General features: G+C 42.9%; 1 protein-coding gene across 2 annotated transcripts in view; it reads left to right on the forward strand.

Annotated features, from left to right (window-relative positions):
• NCKIPSD (NCK interacting protein with SH3 domain) overlaps positions 1 to 13,313 on the forward strand; it is a 92,401-nt gene extending 79,088 nt beyond the window's left edge. For both annotated transcript variants that reach the window (XM_081899416.1, XM_081899417.1), the window contains 5 exons: positions 1,966 to 2,046; positions 3,155 to 3,283; positions 8,041 to 8,133; positions 9,915 to 10,087; positions 11,613 to 13,313. In XM_081899416.1, coding sequence (XP_081755542.1) covers positions 1,966 to 2,046; positions 3,155 to 3,283; positions 8,041 to 8,133; positions 9,915 to 10,087; positions 11,613 to 11,816 — 680 coding nt within the window. In that variant the 3' untranslated portion in view covers positions 11,817 to 13,313. The remainder of the gene's footprint in view (positions 1 to 1,965; positions 2,047 to 3,154; positions 3,284 to 8,040; positions 8,134 to 9,914; positions 10,088 to 11,612) is intronic.
• The last annotated feature ends 5,728 nt before the right edge of the window (positions 13,314 to 19,041 follow it).

The following is a 19,041-nucleotide window of genomic DNA, read 5'->3' on the forward strand; positions in this document are numbered from 1 at the left end:
AGGAAGCGAAAACGCACACCTGGAATAGTCTGAATCTCAGGTGACTTGTAGCCAAACTATTGCTGATTTATAGGAAATAAATGTGTTCTGCAGGAACGGCTGTAAAAAAAACCAACAACAAACCAAATTACAATATATGTGAGATCTTGAAATACTATTTGGGGTAGGGGAAGCTGTTTAACCCAGTTGTATTATATTTTTTAAATTGTCCTGCTTTTCTTTCACTTAGACGCTCAACACAATTAACAGCAAAGCAAATAAACAAATCCATATACAAAGGGCAGAATTTAATGTGTGAGCAAATTTCCAATCGTGCCCAGAACCTCCCCTTTCCCTCTTCCCCCTTGCATCCCCTCCCCTACTACCCCAAAATCTGTTCCAGAGGCTCCCCATACCTTTTGGAGAAGACTCTGAGGTCCGTGGAAGGCTCTGGGAAGTGGGGTGGGGAGAAGAGCGGTGAAATTCCTCTGGGCAAGCAGAAGTCTGTTCTTCTCCAGCACAGCATTTGATAATGTGCCATACCCCCTGTTTTATTAAAAAGCAATCAAATCAGAATTTAATACTACAATACAATTAGCAGTCAAAGAAATAGGAGAAGAGGTCCTGTCCCGATGTGCATCAGTAACGAGTTAAGACCAGGAATTTTTATTAAATCCATTTTTCTTTAAATGTGTGCTCTAATGCCTTAACCAACCTTGTTTTTCCTTCGAAAAACAAGTTTATCCTCCACAGTGAACTTCATTTGTGTAAAATTTAAATCCGGGTTGGTCTAGTCAATTTCACCAATCTGAAATCTATTGGGCAAGAGGTGATCGGAATTAGGAAATATGAAAGCAGGGAATGAATAGACTCTTTCCTCTACTGCCGATTTTGTTTGTGCTATTAGAGGCAATGGATGGAGGCACCCTTTGCAGTAAGGAGTAAGTCGCTATCATTTTGCTCAACAGCAGGGGTGACTCTTAGGTGTTGATGGGCTACAACTCGTCCTTTACCATTGGGGCTGGTGGGACTTGGAGTCCAACAACATCTGAAGGGCCACAGATTTCCCATCCTTGCCCTGCAGAAATCAAACTCTGCTGCCTTAACCAGACAGAATGGATATCTGAAAGTTCAGTTAGAATTAACATAGAACAAGGATTGTAGAAAAAAGAAAAACCCAGCAGACGTGGAGCTTGGCCCTTGCCTTTTGCAGTGACATTCTGGTCTTTGGACCAGAGATGAGGAACCTGTGGACCTCCAGATCTTGTTCAACTCCAAGTCCCATCAGCTTTAGCCAGCATGGTCAGGAGTTGGGGATGGTGAGAATTATATAGCAACATCTGGCAGTGGGCAAATTCTCTATATTTAAACTTAACAGTTCTGCATGTAGCTCTTGCATACTCCACTTCAAGACTCAAGACTTTGTTGACGGTATCAAATATTGAGAGAAATGTACCGTATTGGCCCAAATATAAGCCACACTCCCCCCTCCAAAAAAATTTCGACTGTGAAAAGTTAAGATGTGGCTTAAATTTGCGACCTTACAAAAATTGGCTGTTATGATATCGTTGCTGAAACACATACGGTAAAACAGAATGGGTGTGAGTCCCTGCGGAATTTTAAGGGAGCGGCTTATATTTGGGTATTGTCTTTTTTTTCTTCCCCCCCCCCCCTTGAATTTTAAAGGTGCGGCTTATATGCGGTTGCGGCTTATATTCAGGCCAATACAGTATCTGTTTAAGAGCTGACACCATGCTGGAAATGTAACGCATATCTTCTGATCTACTGCATTCATTGTATAATCTCTTTTTCCATCTTGACTTTTTTCAATGTGGCAGAAATTTTGCCTTAGGGAAGAAAGAGAGCAGACCTGCAAGCAAGCCAGCTGCCTTCCTTCAATGGCTGTTCTAGATGCCTGCTATGTTTAGATCGCATGAGCATATGCCCTGGCGCAGGTGTAACTGAACTCGTGGCTTTCTTTTCCAGACCATCAGAAGATGTGCTACTCTGCTTTGGTGCTGGCTATGATATTCTGTATGGGAGAACCGCTGCCATATCATCACTATGGTGAGAAAAAGCTCCACCACAGGGGGTGGATGGCAAGCTGCCACTGAGCAGAGGATTTCTGCAGTTTTTTTAACCTATAATTAAAGAGAGACAGCTTGTTCCGAGATTGCTCTCCACAGTCTGGGAAACGGCTCACCAAAACACTTACAGGGAATATGAGAACTGGATGGAGCCCAGATGAGTGAAAACTTGCTTGGTCTTCCCTTCAGAACTGTGTGTTGAATTCAGCTTCCCCGAGATCAGTCAGGACATTTGTTGGAGAGCAGCCATATCTTTCTTATTAGCTGATAAATGGCCCTAAGCCTTCAACTCCGTCCTTCCACAGTCTGTGTCTGTCTATTTCATTTATACCCCACCTTTCCTCCAAGGAGCTCAAAGTAGCATACATAGTTCTCCTCCTCATTTTATCCCCACAAACAGCCCTGTGCAATAGGTTATGATGAGAGCAGGAGAGACTGGCCCAAGGTCACCCAGTGAGCTTCATGGCTGAGCGGAAATTTGAATGCTGGTCTCCCAGATCCTAGCCAGGCACTCTAACCACTACACCACACTGGCTCTCAGTAAACCACCCTTTCAGGGCAAACAACAGCTTGGGAGGAGCAACTTTTCAAGGGAAAATATGCAAGAGGAAAGGGGTGAAATCTCCGTCTCCCAGCACCATAGCTACCAATCCTAGTCCCTCTCCCCAAGAGCTGTGTTTAACCAGCAGGTGGGTGCGGCGAGGGCATAACAGGGATTCATATTTGGATTACCCCTCTTTTATCATCTAGTTTGGGTCCTCAGTTAATGGAACTGTTTAGCCTTGGTGACTGCTATGCACCTACTTAATACGAATACAATACAATATGATCCATTTAATGCACATCAGATACAGACTTCCTAACATGACTAATATAGTTTCATTTATTTCAGTGGACCTACTCTGAATAGGACTTAAATACAACCCAAAAATGAATAACCCCAGTTTCTCATTTGCTACTCAGCTTTGTGAAATGTAGTGGCTGGACTTATAGTTTTGCTCCGCATACCAGAAATCACATCCCCTGTGGAGTCTTTTAAAAACGACAACAGAACAAAAACATTTCTAAACATATTTTATTTTGCACAGAGCACCTCAATTCCCAGTTTGTCCAGTTTCTGTTGGATGTGATTGAAGATGGGTTGCCATCAGACACCACAGACCAGCTGCCTGACCTGTTCATTAATGTTCTTCTGGCTTTTAACCTTCACATTCCAGGTGAGTAATAAAAGTTTTCCCAGCTGAGATGATGCCAAGGTTTGCAGTGAGCTGTGGAAGATCTTTCACTGTACTTTGTTTAAGTTGCAAGAAGCCTCTGTCTAGGTTTTGGAATGGGTAAGATACAGATTTAAATAAGACACTTGGCCATGCTCTACAGGTAGAAGGGGAGCAGATTTACATTTCTGAAAATATGAGCTCAGGTATTATTAAGGGAGATTTGAACTGCTTCCGGACTTGCCAGCAAGCTCTCATTTCTGCACCTCTTCCTCGAGAGGGAAAACTTTCCTGCCAACTTGGTAAACATGGTTGGCAGTTTTCCCCTTGGAACTTTACACTGACCTATCAGAGCTCTCCTTTTGCGCTGTGATTAGTATTTCCAATTGGCTCAGCAACATGCACACATCAAGGCACAATTCAGGATTAAATCCACAGTCACCTGCTTTCTAGCCAGTTCCATGGCCAACTCTTCTAGGGCACTGTCATTTGAGGTGTCTATAAATTTTGCCTCTTTGTCCGAGTCAGAACACACACTTGCCCAGTCTGTGTGAGGCACACTGAAGTCATGCATTATGATCATGCTTTCTATGTAGGATGCTTCCCTGATGGTATGTCTTCAGTGCGGAATTAGTTTGAGGCCGGCACTGCCCCCTAAAATTATTCTGTGGATGAAGTTGTTCCATTGGAGAGTCCTGGTTTGTTTGGCACTGTGCCCTCTTTGATGTCCACAGTATGCCCTTCCCCCCATTTCTCTTTCCACTTGGTTTCCTTTTTGCCCACTACATCTATGGCCCCCTTTTAAAAATGAGCACGCCTATTCTACTGTCTTGACTTGGAGGCTTCTATTGGTAAGATATAAACACCTATACGTGTTTCCCCCTACTGGCTGTATGCTCATTGTTTAATATTAACCTGTCAATATTAACCTGTGGACGATCAAAAACAGTTTCATCCTCCTCCTCCCTGCTTTCCCCAATAGGTAAAGTGTGCATGTGAGAACTGCACTTTCATAGTTGTGCTCCATGAAATGTGGAGACTCAAAGCTGGGTTGCTGGGAGGAAATTCCAGTCTGAGACTTCGTTGTAACAAGTACTGGGTCCTTAGCAATGCAGTTAACTGGGCATCTTCCTCCTTTCGGTGATTGGCAGGTGTTCTGCTTATCCCTTGCTGTGCCTTGCGAATTTCATTAGCTGTAGACGCACTGTAGGTTATTCCTTATTCTGCTGGGCAGCACTTTCTCCAGGAATACTTGATCTCCCCTTGTTCCTGCCAGGCTGAGCCTTTTGGGAAGCAGCTTAGCTTAGCCTTGCTGTTGGTGATTGCAGGCACTTTTAAATGTAATTTTTTGAGTGGGCAGTCATAAGCAGGTCAAAACACACCGTGGTATCAGGCTGCATCTTGTTAATCCTGAATATCTTGGCAAATTATTGCGCTGCCAAGTTCTCATGGCCTTGCCTTAGTTGCTTTCTGCTTTTGCATGGAATGCCTTTCCACCTTGGCTTCATGAAGTGGAATGGATTAAGCAGCTATAAACCCATCCAGTAATTTGCCAGGTAGTATTTAAGGGATAACATCATTAAGATATGGGTTATAGTAAAGTGTGTGTGTAAATAAATAAATCTGTTGCATTATTAATCACCTAATAGAAACGGATTTAAATCTATTTTTTCTTCCCTTTTATTCATTACAGTTTTATTCTTAGAGCGCTGGCTAGTTTGAGTAATTACACTGTTTCACCTGACGGGCAGAGCATTTCTATGAATTATTTTGTGCCCACCTGGGGTACAGTGGGAAACTGGAACTTAGTCAAGAACTTAGAAACTAATGCTCAGCCTCTTTTTGGACTGCATTTCTTTTTGTGTGGAAAAAAGTCTATGTCTTTCAAGCCACCAGAATGTGTAATGCAGAAAAGGCCACAAATTCTGCTTCTCTGAAACCTGTTCAGTGTGTGTGTGTGTGTGTGTGTGTGTGTGTGTGTTTTGTCTTCGGCATGACGCTTTCTGAAATGTTAACAGATATTTCCCAACATTTAGAGGTTCTACCGTTTTCTTCCCTGACACATCTCTACCTTTCTGTTGTCTTGCTCTGATTTGCCCTAAGAGTGCCAACTAGTATTAGACACAGCATTCAGTTAAGTGCAGATGGAGGGAGCAGTAATGGAGGCAAAGACATCACCATGGCAAGTTGAGGTCATTTGCAAATTGCAAGGGATGGCAAGACAGAATCAGTTGCCTTCTTCCATCCTTATGGCTTTCCCTCCCCACTTCATACATAGCCATATTGTATGGTTCTGAAACAAAAACAAATAAGCGCAAATTCTTATTATAACCATGTATCTCTTCCATCCTAGGCCTTCCAAAGCAACATGCAGTTGAAAAAGCATAAATAATGAAGAAGAAAAAAATCATGTAAAAGTGACAGCACAATCTTAAGGAATAAGATTCTTTATTTAAGGAATAAAGCACAAAAACATAAAATAAAATAGAAAGAAATCCTTAAAAATATCCCTCCCTACACATGAATAGTAATGAGATTGTTGTCCATGAAACAAGGAGTGGGAGGTAGCTGGTGCAAAGTCAGGTGACTCAGACAGACCAATGGTAGCTCTGATTGGACAGAGGCTATGGCAACTCAATGTTGTTGGCTTTTTTTAAAAAAAATTAATCATTTGCATTCATTTGCTGCCTTCATTACAAGTTGTTCAGGATGTGAGTATGAAACATTCAAAATTAAACTTAAACCAGACTGTGAAATACTAGCTTTTTCACAGGGAGGAAGGGAGCTGTTGACTACTTACTCCTGTCTCTTCCTCCTGCACTTCCATGCCCATGCTGTGTGATAGAATGGCATCAATTATGGCATGTGCCGAAATAGCGGTGGGCCTCCACTGCGTGGCATTGTCTGAGCCTCTTTCTGGCGTCTTCCCATCCCCTGTGGTGGTGTAGCGTAAGTAAGCTCAATTTTCTATATGGTTGTCTGAATAATCTTGGCTTCTTGGTTGAGCAGGTGTCGTTTGCTGACTGGAGAGCAGGGAGCTTCACATTACCTAGCAAGACATATTTCTGCAGCTGAATTTTGCAGCACAAACCCTGATGACTATTTCAGGAGCAAGCTGTGAGCCCCTGTTTTGAAACAGTGCCTGACGCAGTGACTAGATGCAAACACACACGGTAGAAATGAAGAAGTGTGTATTGTATAAGTTAAACATTTGTTCTAGAATCTTCGACCAGATTTTGAATACGGGCTTCCATGGCTTTAATGCTTGATAATGGCTAGTAGCAAATTCAGTAGTTTCATGTATGAAAATAACAAAAAGCTATATTTTTAAAAAAGAAAGTGGTGGTATTGATTTTTTCTCCCCAGGTGTATAAAGTAATAAAGAAAACTAATAAATGGAGGATACAGGTGACAGCCCAAAGATTGCGGAGGGGACACATGTATAAAATGAAAATGGCATTTTTAACGGACAACTACATTACAGCACTGGTTGCATCATAACAAGGCTTCTTACAGCCAGGGTTTCTCCAGATGACATATTTATTGTGCATTCATCTTGACACGCTTACAGAAAGTTTATACAGAGGTTATACAGTGTCAGTTGTTTACTGAACATTGGTCCTGATTGGTTCGCGAGGAAGTTATGTGACAGTGAAGAGTCATCCTGATTTGCTTTCACCATGTCTTTGTTACTTATTTCATTTCATTTGTTCATTTATTAAATATACTACCCTTCATCTAAAGATCTCAGGGCAGTTCACAAGATAAAAATACAGGATCAAAGTGCAAATAAATACAGTGGTACATCAGTTTAAGAACGGTCCGGTTTAAGAACAATCTGGTTTACAAACTCCACAAAACCGGAAGTAGTGTCTTGGTTTGAGAACTTTACCTCAGTCTAAGAACGGAATCCAAACGGTGGAAGGCCACCGGCAGTTGGAGGCCTCACTAGGGAAAGTGTATCTCAGTTTAAGAACAGTTTGGTTTAAGAATGGACTTTCGGAGTGGATTAAGTTCATAAACTGAGGTACCACTGTAGTTAGAACAAAAACAAAACCATAAGCCACCCCCAAACACATTTAAAAGGCCATAGAATATTAATCAGCTTGACATCTAGTATTATGCGAGAATACCCTTTCCCTAACTACTTTCTACACACCAAGCATAATTGTATACACCTCTGTCTTGTCTCCTTTATTTGCCTTTTCCCTAAACTAAAAAGTCCCTTGCCTCCATTCCTTTGATAATTTTGGCAACCCTTTTTATTGTGATCTTGCTTCAGCTCTGCAGTGGCTGTACATGGCATTCCCAGTGCAGTCCCATCTTAGGCAACAGCATTATGATATTGATGTGTTCGTGTTTGTGAGACCTGATGGGAGTGGGATGTGCATCCTGGTCGAGTGATCACTGTGGGGTAAACAACACTAGCCCTGTTCAGTCATTCTGCTTGGTTGCAAGCCTTAAACACAAGCAGAGACAAACCATTACCCATGTTGCTATCCTCCCACTATGGAGCCTCCTCTACTAATAAAAGATTCCCACACATTGTAGGCTCCTGAATAAGCGGCATTCTGATTGGCACAGAGACCCTCCACTTATAGAGAGAGACCCCTACTTTGCATCGCGACACTCCAGAAGTTGGGGGTGGGCAGTGGAGATGTGTCTTCCCCCCATCTCTTTTTTCCATCACTGATAGGTATTGTAACTAAGCCAGTTATAGGCAGCTGGTCACTTCTAATAAAGCCTGTTTTATTTCCTAGTGCCTGAGCATAATGTGATCATGGTTACCGTGAGCAAGCACCCCAATGTCAAAACCTTCACAGAAAAGCTTCTTCTTCTCTTGAATCGTGCAGGTGAGTTTGTCTGCAGGTTCCTATTACTGTTTTGAGAAAACGGCAGCACTAATGGCCAAGTAGATCTGAAGAGTGGCACCTGCTGACATTGCAGAGGAGGAATAATTGGCAAAGAGTTTCTAAGCTCCCGTGAAGTTTTCTGCCTTTTAAAGTTTCTAGGCCAGGGGAGTCGGTTCTGCCTCTGACCTGCTGGAATGCAGGTAATTGCTCAGTTAGTGGCAGAACGGCAGGCAGTGACCTTATCTGGCCAAAGAGCTGTATTCCAGGTGTGTAGAACTAGACAAAGCACCGTTTGGAGTGCAGCTCCCCCAGCATCTTAACCGTGGTGTCCTTAGAACTGTATTTTTGGGAACTGAATTTTTAATAGCTGTTTGCAATCACTTTGGAGTGTCTTGGTTGCGAAGCAGAATAAAAGTATAATAAATATTTAGTGCAAAGCTCTGTGCAGCTGTTTCTCAGGGATTTTGAGATCTGTATAACCAGGGAAGATGGTATTGAATAAAGGATCTGGTAGCTGATGTGAAATCCTAATAACCCTCCCCACTTCTTAAAAGCATGCTTCCTAGCCTTGGTAGTCACTGTAACAAACCCAAGGGACCCCCCCCCCCACCTTTGTTCTGTATGTTGCCTCTGCTTTTCCCTTCCCTCCTTCAAAAGGATTTATGGTTTGACAAACTGGTCTTGTCATCAGCTTTGGATCTATACTGATTTTCTTTGTGCCCAACCTCCAGTGATATTTTGAAACCAGGGTGTGTGAGTGGTTGTGTATGTCTCAACATCTGGATTTTCTTCCCCACTGGCACACTCTGTGAACCAAAAACCTCCAGAGTCTAGCTTCTTAGGGGATCCTGTTGTGTTTTCTTTCTCTCCCAATCCACCAGCTTTTCAAGTAGCCCACCTATAGAATACTTTGCCAGCGCTGAACATTGTGTTGAGTCTGCTGTAGAGCCTATTGTAAAGCACTTCATTAAAGCAGGAGAGCTTTTCCCCTACACTCTCTAATTCCCTAAGTATTCTACCTATGCCTTCCTAACAAAGGATTGTGTGGACTAATGTACTTAGGCGCATGGGGGTCCTGCTTGCTTGTGTGTGTGTTCAGGCTCCCTTTACTTTGTTGATTTGCTCTTAAATGACTTCCTGTGTTTCATGCTTCTACTTTATCCCTGGTTTAAGCCCTTTTCCAGACTGAAAATGATGTTCTTAGCACACTGCAGGCTGTTTTTAGCTTTTGAATCTCCTTGCCTTGGCCTCCTTTCAGATCCTTAGTTGTTGCTAGAAAGCTTACTCTTGACATCTCACTTTGAGTTTATTTCTCAAATGCCAAGACTTAAGCAAGGTTCTTCTTGAACGCCTCCCTGCAGCTACCGTCTTTGTCCCTTGTGCAGGAGTATATGTCCTGCACTTACACTTTTTCATGTATGGAGCTGCAGTGAAGTGGTCCATGGAAGAAGTGGGTGTCTTAGGGGGTAAGCTAAATGTTACAGTTGTATGACCCATGTGTCAGAATACAGTTTATGCCAGTTTTCTATAAAGAGAGGCGCTGATAGAGAATACAAGGTGAGGGTAATGCACTTGTGGAAAGCTTTCTCTCTCCTCCTAGGGCAGTGCTGCAATGGGGAGGAAAATCTCTCTGCTCTTCAAGAGACTGGTTTCTTTCCTGCTCGGAAACTAGCTAAGCCCCTCCATCCACGCACATTGTGTATAAATTGCTTCCTTCGGCTAAAGGGAGCTCGTGTCTATGCATGTCACAACAAGCTTCTTTCTCTCTAACCTGTGATCAGACGACCCCGTGTGCATCTTCAAGCACCAGCCGCAGCCGCCCCACTCCGTGCTGAAATTTCTACAGGACATCTTTGCAAGCAAGGACACGGCAAACATCTTCTACCACACAGACATGATGGTGATGATCGACATAATTGTGAGGCAGATTGCAGATCTCTCCCCTGGAGAAAAGGTACTTACAGAAAGAAAAAGAAAGCCCATGCCTCCTCTTTGGAAGTTTGAAAAAAGAGAGGCAGAACTGAACATGAGTGAAGAGGTAGAAGCTTCCTGGTGTGTGTCTGAATGGATAGGCAGCTCTTCCAGCTTGCAGGCATTTGCCACACACTTAAAAGCATATCTTCGTATCCAGCAGGGTTAGAAAGATGCTTTTCTTTAATTTTAAGAAAAAGTAAAGCTCTTAAGAAGCCAAAAGGGACAGCCAGTGCTACAGCTTCTACCTTTTGTCGGTGGGGTTTGTGTACAGGCTCTGAGGCTACACTTGCTGTATAATGAAGGTGCATCTCCTGGTAGTGATGGAATGCTAGAAGCACGTTATGCCAATGCTCTAGAACTGCAGTCTTCAAGCTTTTCAGACCCAGGGCCCATCTTCAACCCAAACATGCATTTGGGGACCCACTGCTTAAGTTTTCAGCCATATATTTGTGTGGTGGAAGCACTGCTGTTGTGACTCACCATAGATGAACCAGTGTATCTGAACACCCTCCAGATACTTTTCAGGGGACCACGGCGCCCTGTGGAACCCCTATTTTCTCCGAAAAGCTCGGGATTCTCCACTAGGAAGAAATCCCCGCCTGAGTCGGAGTCGCGCTGAACCGGAAGTCCGTTTTGCAATGAAGTTCTAATAGGTTTGGGGCACCAATATTTTGGCATCTTTATTCTGAAATCGCTTTAATATCATCCTGATAGCATTTGTGCTCCAAAAGCTCAAATGGGCACAAAGATTGTGTTTTGTTCTAGTCTTTCCATTGCTGAACTACTTTTTCTAGTGATTCACTAAAAGCCTGAATTATGCATGCATAACATATATTTTTATATTTCATAGTTGCAAAGAACATCTGTTCTTAAAGCTGTCACCCATCTCAAACTTTTTCCAATAGGCTAGACTACAAGACCAATAAATATGCATGGCTGACAGGTTCTTTCAGAGGAGGGCTTCTCAGTTTATTGGGCTTTTGGCCGGTCAAGGTTGGGGATTTTAGCTGTCTCACATTTTGGCTTCATACAGTAAGCCTGAAACCTAGAGGAATGTTTCTCTAAAGCATTATCTACCATCTCCTTTATCCCCTGTGCAAAGCAATGAGGCTGTATATTCTAGAGTCTGCATTCTTTCTGGCCAGAGTTAGTTGAGTAATTGTTCTCATCCCTGAAGCTTCTTGAAATGGAAGAGGCAAATCTAGCACTGGGATGTTGTTGATTGAGCCACCTGAGTCCGAGTCCAGTTGACTAGTAGTTGAAAGCCATTCAGCTATTTCGATTGGCTGGCTAAATAGATTTCCAGAACTCCTCTGAAAGTGAGGGCCCCTATGGACCAATGGGGAAAACAAAGATCGCAGAAGAATCTTTTCACCTATGAGCCTATTCTATTTGCAATTGTTGTGCTGCAGTCTTGCCCTTGACAGATTGTTTTCCAATGTCTGTGTTTCCGCTTGTGTTTATCTTGCTACTAAAGCCCTTTTCGATGTCTTCTGTTCCCACAGCTGCGGATGGAATACTTGTCTCTGATGCATTCTATCATCCGGTCGACGCCATACCTGCAGCACAAGCACCGTTACACTGACTTGCAGAGGACCTTGCAGCGCATCATGGTGGAAGAGGAGGAGAGTCAGCAGTGCCAGATGGACAAAATGATAATCCAAGAGATCTATAAGGAGTTTCCAGAAATATCTCCTGGAGACAGCTAACTGGTGCGGGGAAAGGACAGTTGGGGATAAGAATGCCTCTTGTGGTTGTATCGTTTCCATCCCTTTTTCCAGTACCACTCACACCTTATTGTCCCTTCAGGTGAGCCCTAAGGTTTAAGTGGAGTGCCATAAGACCCTACAGAAGAAATGTTCAGCATTTATGCAAGTCAGTGGGCAGTTAGCTCAAGTTGATTGTTGTCTGCCCATTTCTAAGGGGTGGGGCAAAACAGCTGGAGACAAAAGAGGTGTCTTCACAGATGGAGTGCTTTAACAAGTCTAGGAGAATATACCTCCCTAGTGACCTTTGCACAGGAGAGAGAGTAGAGGCCTGTGACCTTGAGGGTCTTTGAGCTGCACCTAGGATCCCAAAGCAAGAGGTCTCTGCTGTCAGCATCCATTTCCACCGGCATTTCTTGTCCTGCCGCTACCCAGTGGAGTAGGCCAGTGTTCGCGGCCAGCTTTTGTAACATCTCGTCTGCTGTGTCTAGTGCTCAAGTGCTGCAATCCTAGTCAAGGAAGCTGCTGCTTGCTACTCTCTTAGTCCTGTGTCCAGTGAGCCTTTCAGTCCTTTTTAAACCCCGCTGCTTGATCTCTGGGTTAGAGACCGGCTTATCTGGGGTCTAATACAAGTAAGCACCTGCTTCCGTTCCTGTTCTGTGCCGTGGTGTTTGCGCTTGAATTTCTCGCCCACGGCGCCAGCAGAGAGATAACGATGGTCCAGGCAGCAGGGGTTCCTTCGACAGATCTTCTGCCTGGACTCACTGCAAAGGTGTGTCTTTTTTGAGAGTTGCTGCTTGTCTCCTGCGATGTACTGGCCTTGTTGCCTCTGGCACTGCACACACAAGGACCATGTATCTGTAGATGGCAGCGCACGCTCTTCTCCCTTCAGCCTGGGGGTGTTTCTTGCCTTGAGCTTAATAGCAATTGGTTCTGCCTAGCTTTACCTTTTTATGTCCTGAAGGCTGCTTAAGCCTGGTATCTGATAGCTCTGCTCCTTAATATGCACAAATCGGGAGAGCTCCCTTTTCTTTATCTAATTCCTCCAGGTCTCCTGCAAAATGGATTTGCCTGCTTTTTTCCTATTTAGATCTTTCCGACAGGCTCACATACTAATACGGGTCTGTAATATCTTAATAAACATGCACGCTGCCAAAGCTCTTTGCAGAGTGGGTAAACAAGAGCTTTGCAACCTTCAGTGTAGAAGTAGCTTGAATTAAAACTGGAAATATTTGGATAACCTCTAAACCTAATGTGAACCAAATAAATTAAGGAATTGCCTTGGGCCAGGGCATCTGCTTTGGTATGATGTTAGTGCCGGGAGCCTCCAGAATTGGCCATCAGGTTTGAGCTGGTGAGCAAAGTGTTAGTTTGGGGGTCACTGTCTGAGACGAGTGAACAGCCCTGTTTTTAAGTGAAATGTTTAAGATAAAAACCATTGTGAACGTTGAAAGGGATTTGTATTTTCATAGAATCAAATAAACGTAGTCAATGGATAAATATTTGTGTGTGTGTTTTTAATTTGATAATATTTGCATATTCTGTATCAGTTGCAAGATATTGGAAATGTGTTTTTACAAAGGGCAAGACAACACTGCAAAATTGCTAGCTAAAGCAGTCTGCACATGTCACTAACACTTTGTTTTATAGCCTTGGGCCTGGTGAGGCCTGGTGACTTCAAAACCTGGTTGCCCCCTGTTCTCCCTTGCCTGCTCCACTTCACTCCCAGAACCAGCTCAACAACACAGATAAAGTGGATATCTGGGGTGTCCCAATGCAACAGGGACCCAACCGTACAAATAGGAGCACATGAACTTAGACCATTGCACTGCTTCTGGTGCGGCAAACTCCCAGTGTAAATGGAGAGAGTACCCTAGCATTCTCTGCAATTTGAGCAGGGACACCTCTACCCTGTCTAGGCAACCCATATAATGCTTGCAGTTCTCCTTCTTCCTGTCCCCACCTCAAATATGGGAGGATGAACAAAATGAGAACCACCACTCCAACAGGGTTTGATTCTGTTCGTTTTATTTTAAATGATAAAAAACCTTGCAACTTTCCTCCTCCACTTTGACATACAACTTTTGCCAGGGGAGGCGGGTAGGAAGCACCATGAGTTTCTGTTTGTTTGTTTGTTTGTTTGTTTGTTTGTTTGTTTGTTTGTTTCATCCCAGCAGTGAATGACGTAGGTGGCTGGCATTGAGGAAACTGCCAAAAGCTTCTGCAGCCCTGTGTGTTCATTTGATTATCTTAAAATGATTCAATTACAGTTGCTTCCTAGCTTTGGGAGTTTGGGCGATTTCAGCTAGTCAGTGAGAACAAATAAGCTCCAGGTGTCTTTACTATTGGTGGGGGTTGTTTAAAACACCATCTTTTGCTTGAGAAGTGCATTAAGTGAGGTTAATTCAGCTTCTCTTCTCCAGTCAGGATATCATGTCCCGTGCTGGATTTATGTATAAGCTAAACAAGTTATAGCTTAGGGCCCCACTCTCTTGGGGCCCCCCAAAAAATTAAAGGGGAAAAAAACTGGATGTACATTTCCAAAATAGAAGATAAAAAAACCAAATAAAATAAAACCTACATACAGTTAGAACTTAATAATTATTTCACTATTAATATACTTCTTCTTAATTGTATTGCACTATTAATATACTTCTTAATTGTATTTCAGTTCAACAATTACTTTGATAAAATACATATTTTGTTATGTGCAAATGGCCTTAGATACCTATTAGGTCCATAAATTACCATATAGCATATATTCAACACAAAAAACAGCAACAATTTGTTGTTGACAGAGGACAGCCAGACATATAAAGTGCTCCATTACCTTCAGTAGCTTAGGACTTCATCAAATCTAAATCCGGCCCTGATCATGTCCTAGTGTGGTCAGATAATTGCTTCGCCCATCTTTGCTTCTGCATATCATGAAGAAGTCTTCTTCCTTTTTTCTTCGTAGATTAAAACCATGACTGACCACTCGGTGGGCACTCCTCCTGTGTGACACAGAGCACTTAAGTCAGGGATGGCAAACCTGTGGCCCTCTGTATGGTGTTGGACTGCAACTCTCATGATCATTATCTATGATGGCTGGGGGCTGCCACCCAACCCCCTCAAATATTTTATTGGGGGGACCGAAGGGACCTCGGTCACTAGGAGTTGGCTCCTGTGCTCCTGACTTCCTACCTAGTTCAGTATTTTGTGAAACTTTTTAGAACATCAAGAGGACATTAACTGAATACTTCATTCCTTGCTGTGCAGGCCAAATTTGTTGGGATTATAAACAACCTATGCATGATAATACATCAAAATTAAGGTAGAGTTAGATCTGTCACCCATGAATTGCATTTTGTCTGCATTTAAAATTGAGACCATCACATTTTTGCTTGCAGGGCTGAATTCTTTTTTTTTTTTAAGAAAGGCAATGCGTGATGGCAGCAGGTACTGCTGACTGCTCCCTACACAATCTCTCTCTCAGATTGAAAATAGGTGTAGTGCAGTTATGCTTGTCTGCCAATCTCTGCTCTTCTGCAGCAGTGAAATAACTTCAATAAATTGAGAAGGAACTAATATCTCCAAGGTGCTTGATAAGGCCTTTCCAGGATATTGTACAAGGAAGATGAATAGCTTTTGCAAAGCCTTCCTCATATTGTGATAAGGCCCATTATGTAATAACGGTGTCCTATAAACTGAAGGAGACATCTTGTCAAAGAGTCTGATTGGAACAGAGCAGGCCTGGCATTTAATGAGATGCCTTTGACCCCTATGTCTGCCTAAATACCTTTCCTAAAAGAGGGTAAGGGGAGGGGGATGCTATAAGCAGCCCCCTAGCAAGGCTATCTTTGTTCACTTTTGCATGTATGCCTTGTGCTGTACCCACTGTTGGCCCTAGAAATTTCAAAAATTGTGTGTATTTTTGCTTTCATTTTTGACCCTACCATAAGAGTCCCTTAATCCTTTTATACATTTAGTTGATGTCTTGGAAGGCTGACAAAAGGTGAAATGGGCAAGGTTGTTCCTGGTGTCTGTAGGAGGGGTATGCCACTCTGAGGACAGCTTTGACAGCATGGGAGTGAATTGTTGGATAGTCTGCAGTGGGGGAATCAAAACTACATTTATGTATATCTGATCATACAAGGATATCCCTAGACAGTGCAGAAGAGAGGGTGTACATATACCATTTTTTAATTTGTTTTGCTAGCTGATCCTGGGTGACTGCCCCCCTCCTTACTGATACTATAGAAATGCATCTCCAACGATCTGAAATTTTACAGATGAGCAAGATGTGTTTTTTGCTCACAAATTTCATGGAGGAATTCAGAAGGCCCTTTAGTCCTTGTTCCAGTGAGAATGTTTGGCTTTCCCTTCCCCCTCCCCCAGTGGGTATAACCTGCATTCATTTTTTTACTTTGCATTTTCTGAAAGAGGCAACTCAGGAGTTGAATCAATTCTTACTAGAAAAAATGGAAATGGGTGCAGGATTAGCAACTAAAATTCTAGGTTGGAACTTAATTGTTCTTAGGCTTTGAGTGTGTGTGCATGCACATGTCTGTGTGCGGTTTTAAAAAAAACATGTACAATGATTTAAAAATCTGGCTATTAAGCAGTATATAAATACTTGAAATAAATAATAAATATCATCTTTTCTGTAAGAAACATCTCAAAAAGGAAACCCTTCAGTGGTTAGTTGTTGCCAGAAGATTCACTGACATTGTTGAAAATGTATTTTTAATCACCTGCTCTGGTAAGAAGGGGCAGTCTGTGTTTTGATTTGTTTGAAAGACACCTGTCAGAGCAGAATTGCAGTCTTGGAAAGTTTGTAAAGCAAATTTTTATTTGTGTTTGTGTATGTGTGTATGTGTGTGTGGTTTAAAATGTGATTTTAATGCAAACATGGTCAGGCTGACACTATCTTCAGGTGGAATTCAGTCACATACTGGTAAATTCAAGTTGTGCAATTATAGTGGGCTGGGAAGTCTGGCCCAACAAATGAATCAGAGCGAAAGCTCATTAAATAGCCAGTGTTGTCTAAATTTCCTGCAAGAACATGTAATCTTCTTGCAAACATATCACAACGAATGCTCAACAAACAGGTCATCTAGAAGTGTCTGTTGTCTCTCAAAGCTGAATCCATGAACCTTTACTGAACACAGAAGCTGAATGCTGCTCTTTCTGCAGAGAGAGAATCTGCTCAGTGCAGGCAATGTTATGACTTAAATCCAACCAAGAGTTAGGCATGCATTGAGTTTAGTAGGCTTGAGTATGCCCCAAGCTGTGTTCGGTTTAGGCCTAAAAATATTGCCACAGCAGGTGTCCTATTATTTTACCCTGATCTTAAAAATGGGGACCAGAAACAGCATCCAGGCCCTGCTTCAGAAGATGCTCTCCTTAACCATCCCTTGGCCACCTGTGTGCATTCACATTGTGGTGCAGCTAGGGCTCAATCTTGGGGCTCAAGTCCAGAGGCCTACAACTTGGAGGGGCCCCAAATGACCACCCAGAGAGCAGCAGCAGATAGCAAACTGGCCAATATCAGCCCCTAGGACTGTCATGGGCATGTTTGAGCTATTGGGGTTGATGCTGGTCCCCACAGCATCCTTTCAGAACCATCTGGGGAGACATGTACAGTGGTACCTCAGGTTACATACGTTTCAGGTTACATACGCTTCAGGTTACAGACTCCACTAACCCAGAAATAGTACCTCGAGTTAAGAACTTTGCTTCAGGATGAGAACAGTAATCGTGCTCCAGCGATGCGGCAGCAGCATCATGGTGCTTTGGGTTAAGAACAGTTTCAGGTTAAGAACAGACCTCCGGAACGAATTAAGTACTTAACCCGAGGTACCACTGTACAGGGTTACAGAGCCTATTTTTTATCGTTTGCACTTTTAGAATATATTAACCTTGTCTACAGCAACATGGGGGGACAACAAAAGCAACCATCTTATCCCTGTCGCCAGGATGGTGCTATGATTTAAGTGAGGCTTTTTTAAAAAATGGGAAATTGCACGTGCTTAGGAGGTTTTTTCTTACTAGGGCTGGCAAGCTGCTTTTTGCTCTAACACATCAGGAAAGTAGAAGCAGTTGTATGGGGAGATGTGGAGGGAGGTGTGCACAGCATCACATAAATTTGCAGCTGGGTTCTCTCCAATTTTTCTGTAACAAGCACATTTACTGGTCCCAACACAAGAAAGTGTAATGTGACGGCAATCTGCCCCAGTTACAACTTTTCCATCTATCCCTTCTTAAGTCACTAATTCGGCCCCGCATTCAGTAGATTGCAGCTCCTCTAAATACAGCATGGTAAGAGGGAGGAAAAATGGAACCCAAGATACTGATGAACAAGGGTTAAAAATACTGATTAACCAAAAACAAAACCCTTCCTCCTCTCCCTCCACTCATCGCCACATCCCTGACGGTTTGTTTCCATAAAGATAGTCATCTTCTTTTTCTTTTTAACTTCCTTACCCCAACATCTTTTTAAAATGCAGTTGCCCGAAAGGGAAGCCTTGTTGTGGGTCTTTGGAGCTGAAACTGTGTGCATTGTGGTCTTGTGTAAGGCTAAAACAAAGGCAGCTTTGGGAGTTAAATAACGAAGCTGATGACAGGTTTGCAAATGGAACAAAGCCTAGGTTAGCGGACAGCCTCTTGCCTCCATTTCTACAGGTGATTGACTCTGAACTGCCAGCTGAGATAATGGGCACAGGACTGATTGCTCTTTCCATTCCAGGTTTCTTTCATACATTCAATAACCTGCTTTTCCCTAATAACAGGCAGGCTGTGTCCCACAAATGCTAGGTGATGGGTGAACCACAGATGAAATACCCATTACGTCTAGGTTATGTGCCAGTTCATTGAAAGAGCTTAGAAAAGCAACCTTTTGCAAAAGGTCAATTGTATATAGTTTCCCATTATCTGAATAGTGCAATCCGCAGGAAGTTTTTAAGCCAGCATATATGCACTTAGAACGGGTTCTATCTCTCTTCAAAGTCAGCTGGACTCAGCTTCCTCGAGTGTAGCTACCTCTGCTTAGGTGCACTAAACATGCCCAAAGAACAGCATGGATTACTTACAGGTCTACAGACCTTGAAAATGATGGGCAACCTTGGCCTTCTTAATGTAGTACATGGTGACTTCATCACCAGCTATCATAACCCTCAAACCTATCTTTTCTGTAATAGGCCAACTCCTACCAATGTGAACCACTCTGCACCATGCTGCTGGTTCA

The sequence above is a fragment of the Podarcis melisellensis genome (genome assembly GCF_964234715.1).
Source record: "Podarcis melisellensis genome assembly, chromosome: 2".
In the NCBI taxonomy this organism is placed as follows: Eukaryota; Metazoa; Chordata; class Lepidosauria; order Squamata; family Lacertidae; genus Podarcis; species Podarcis melisellensis.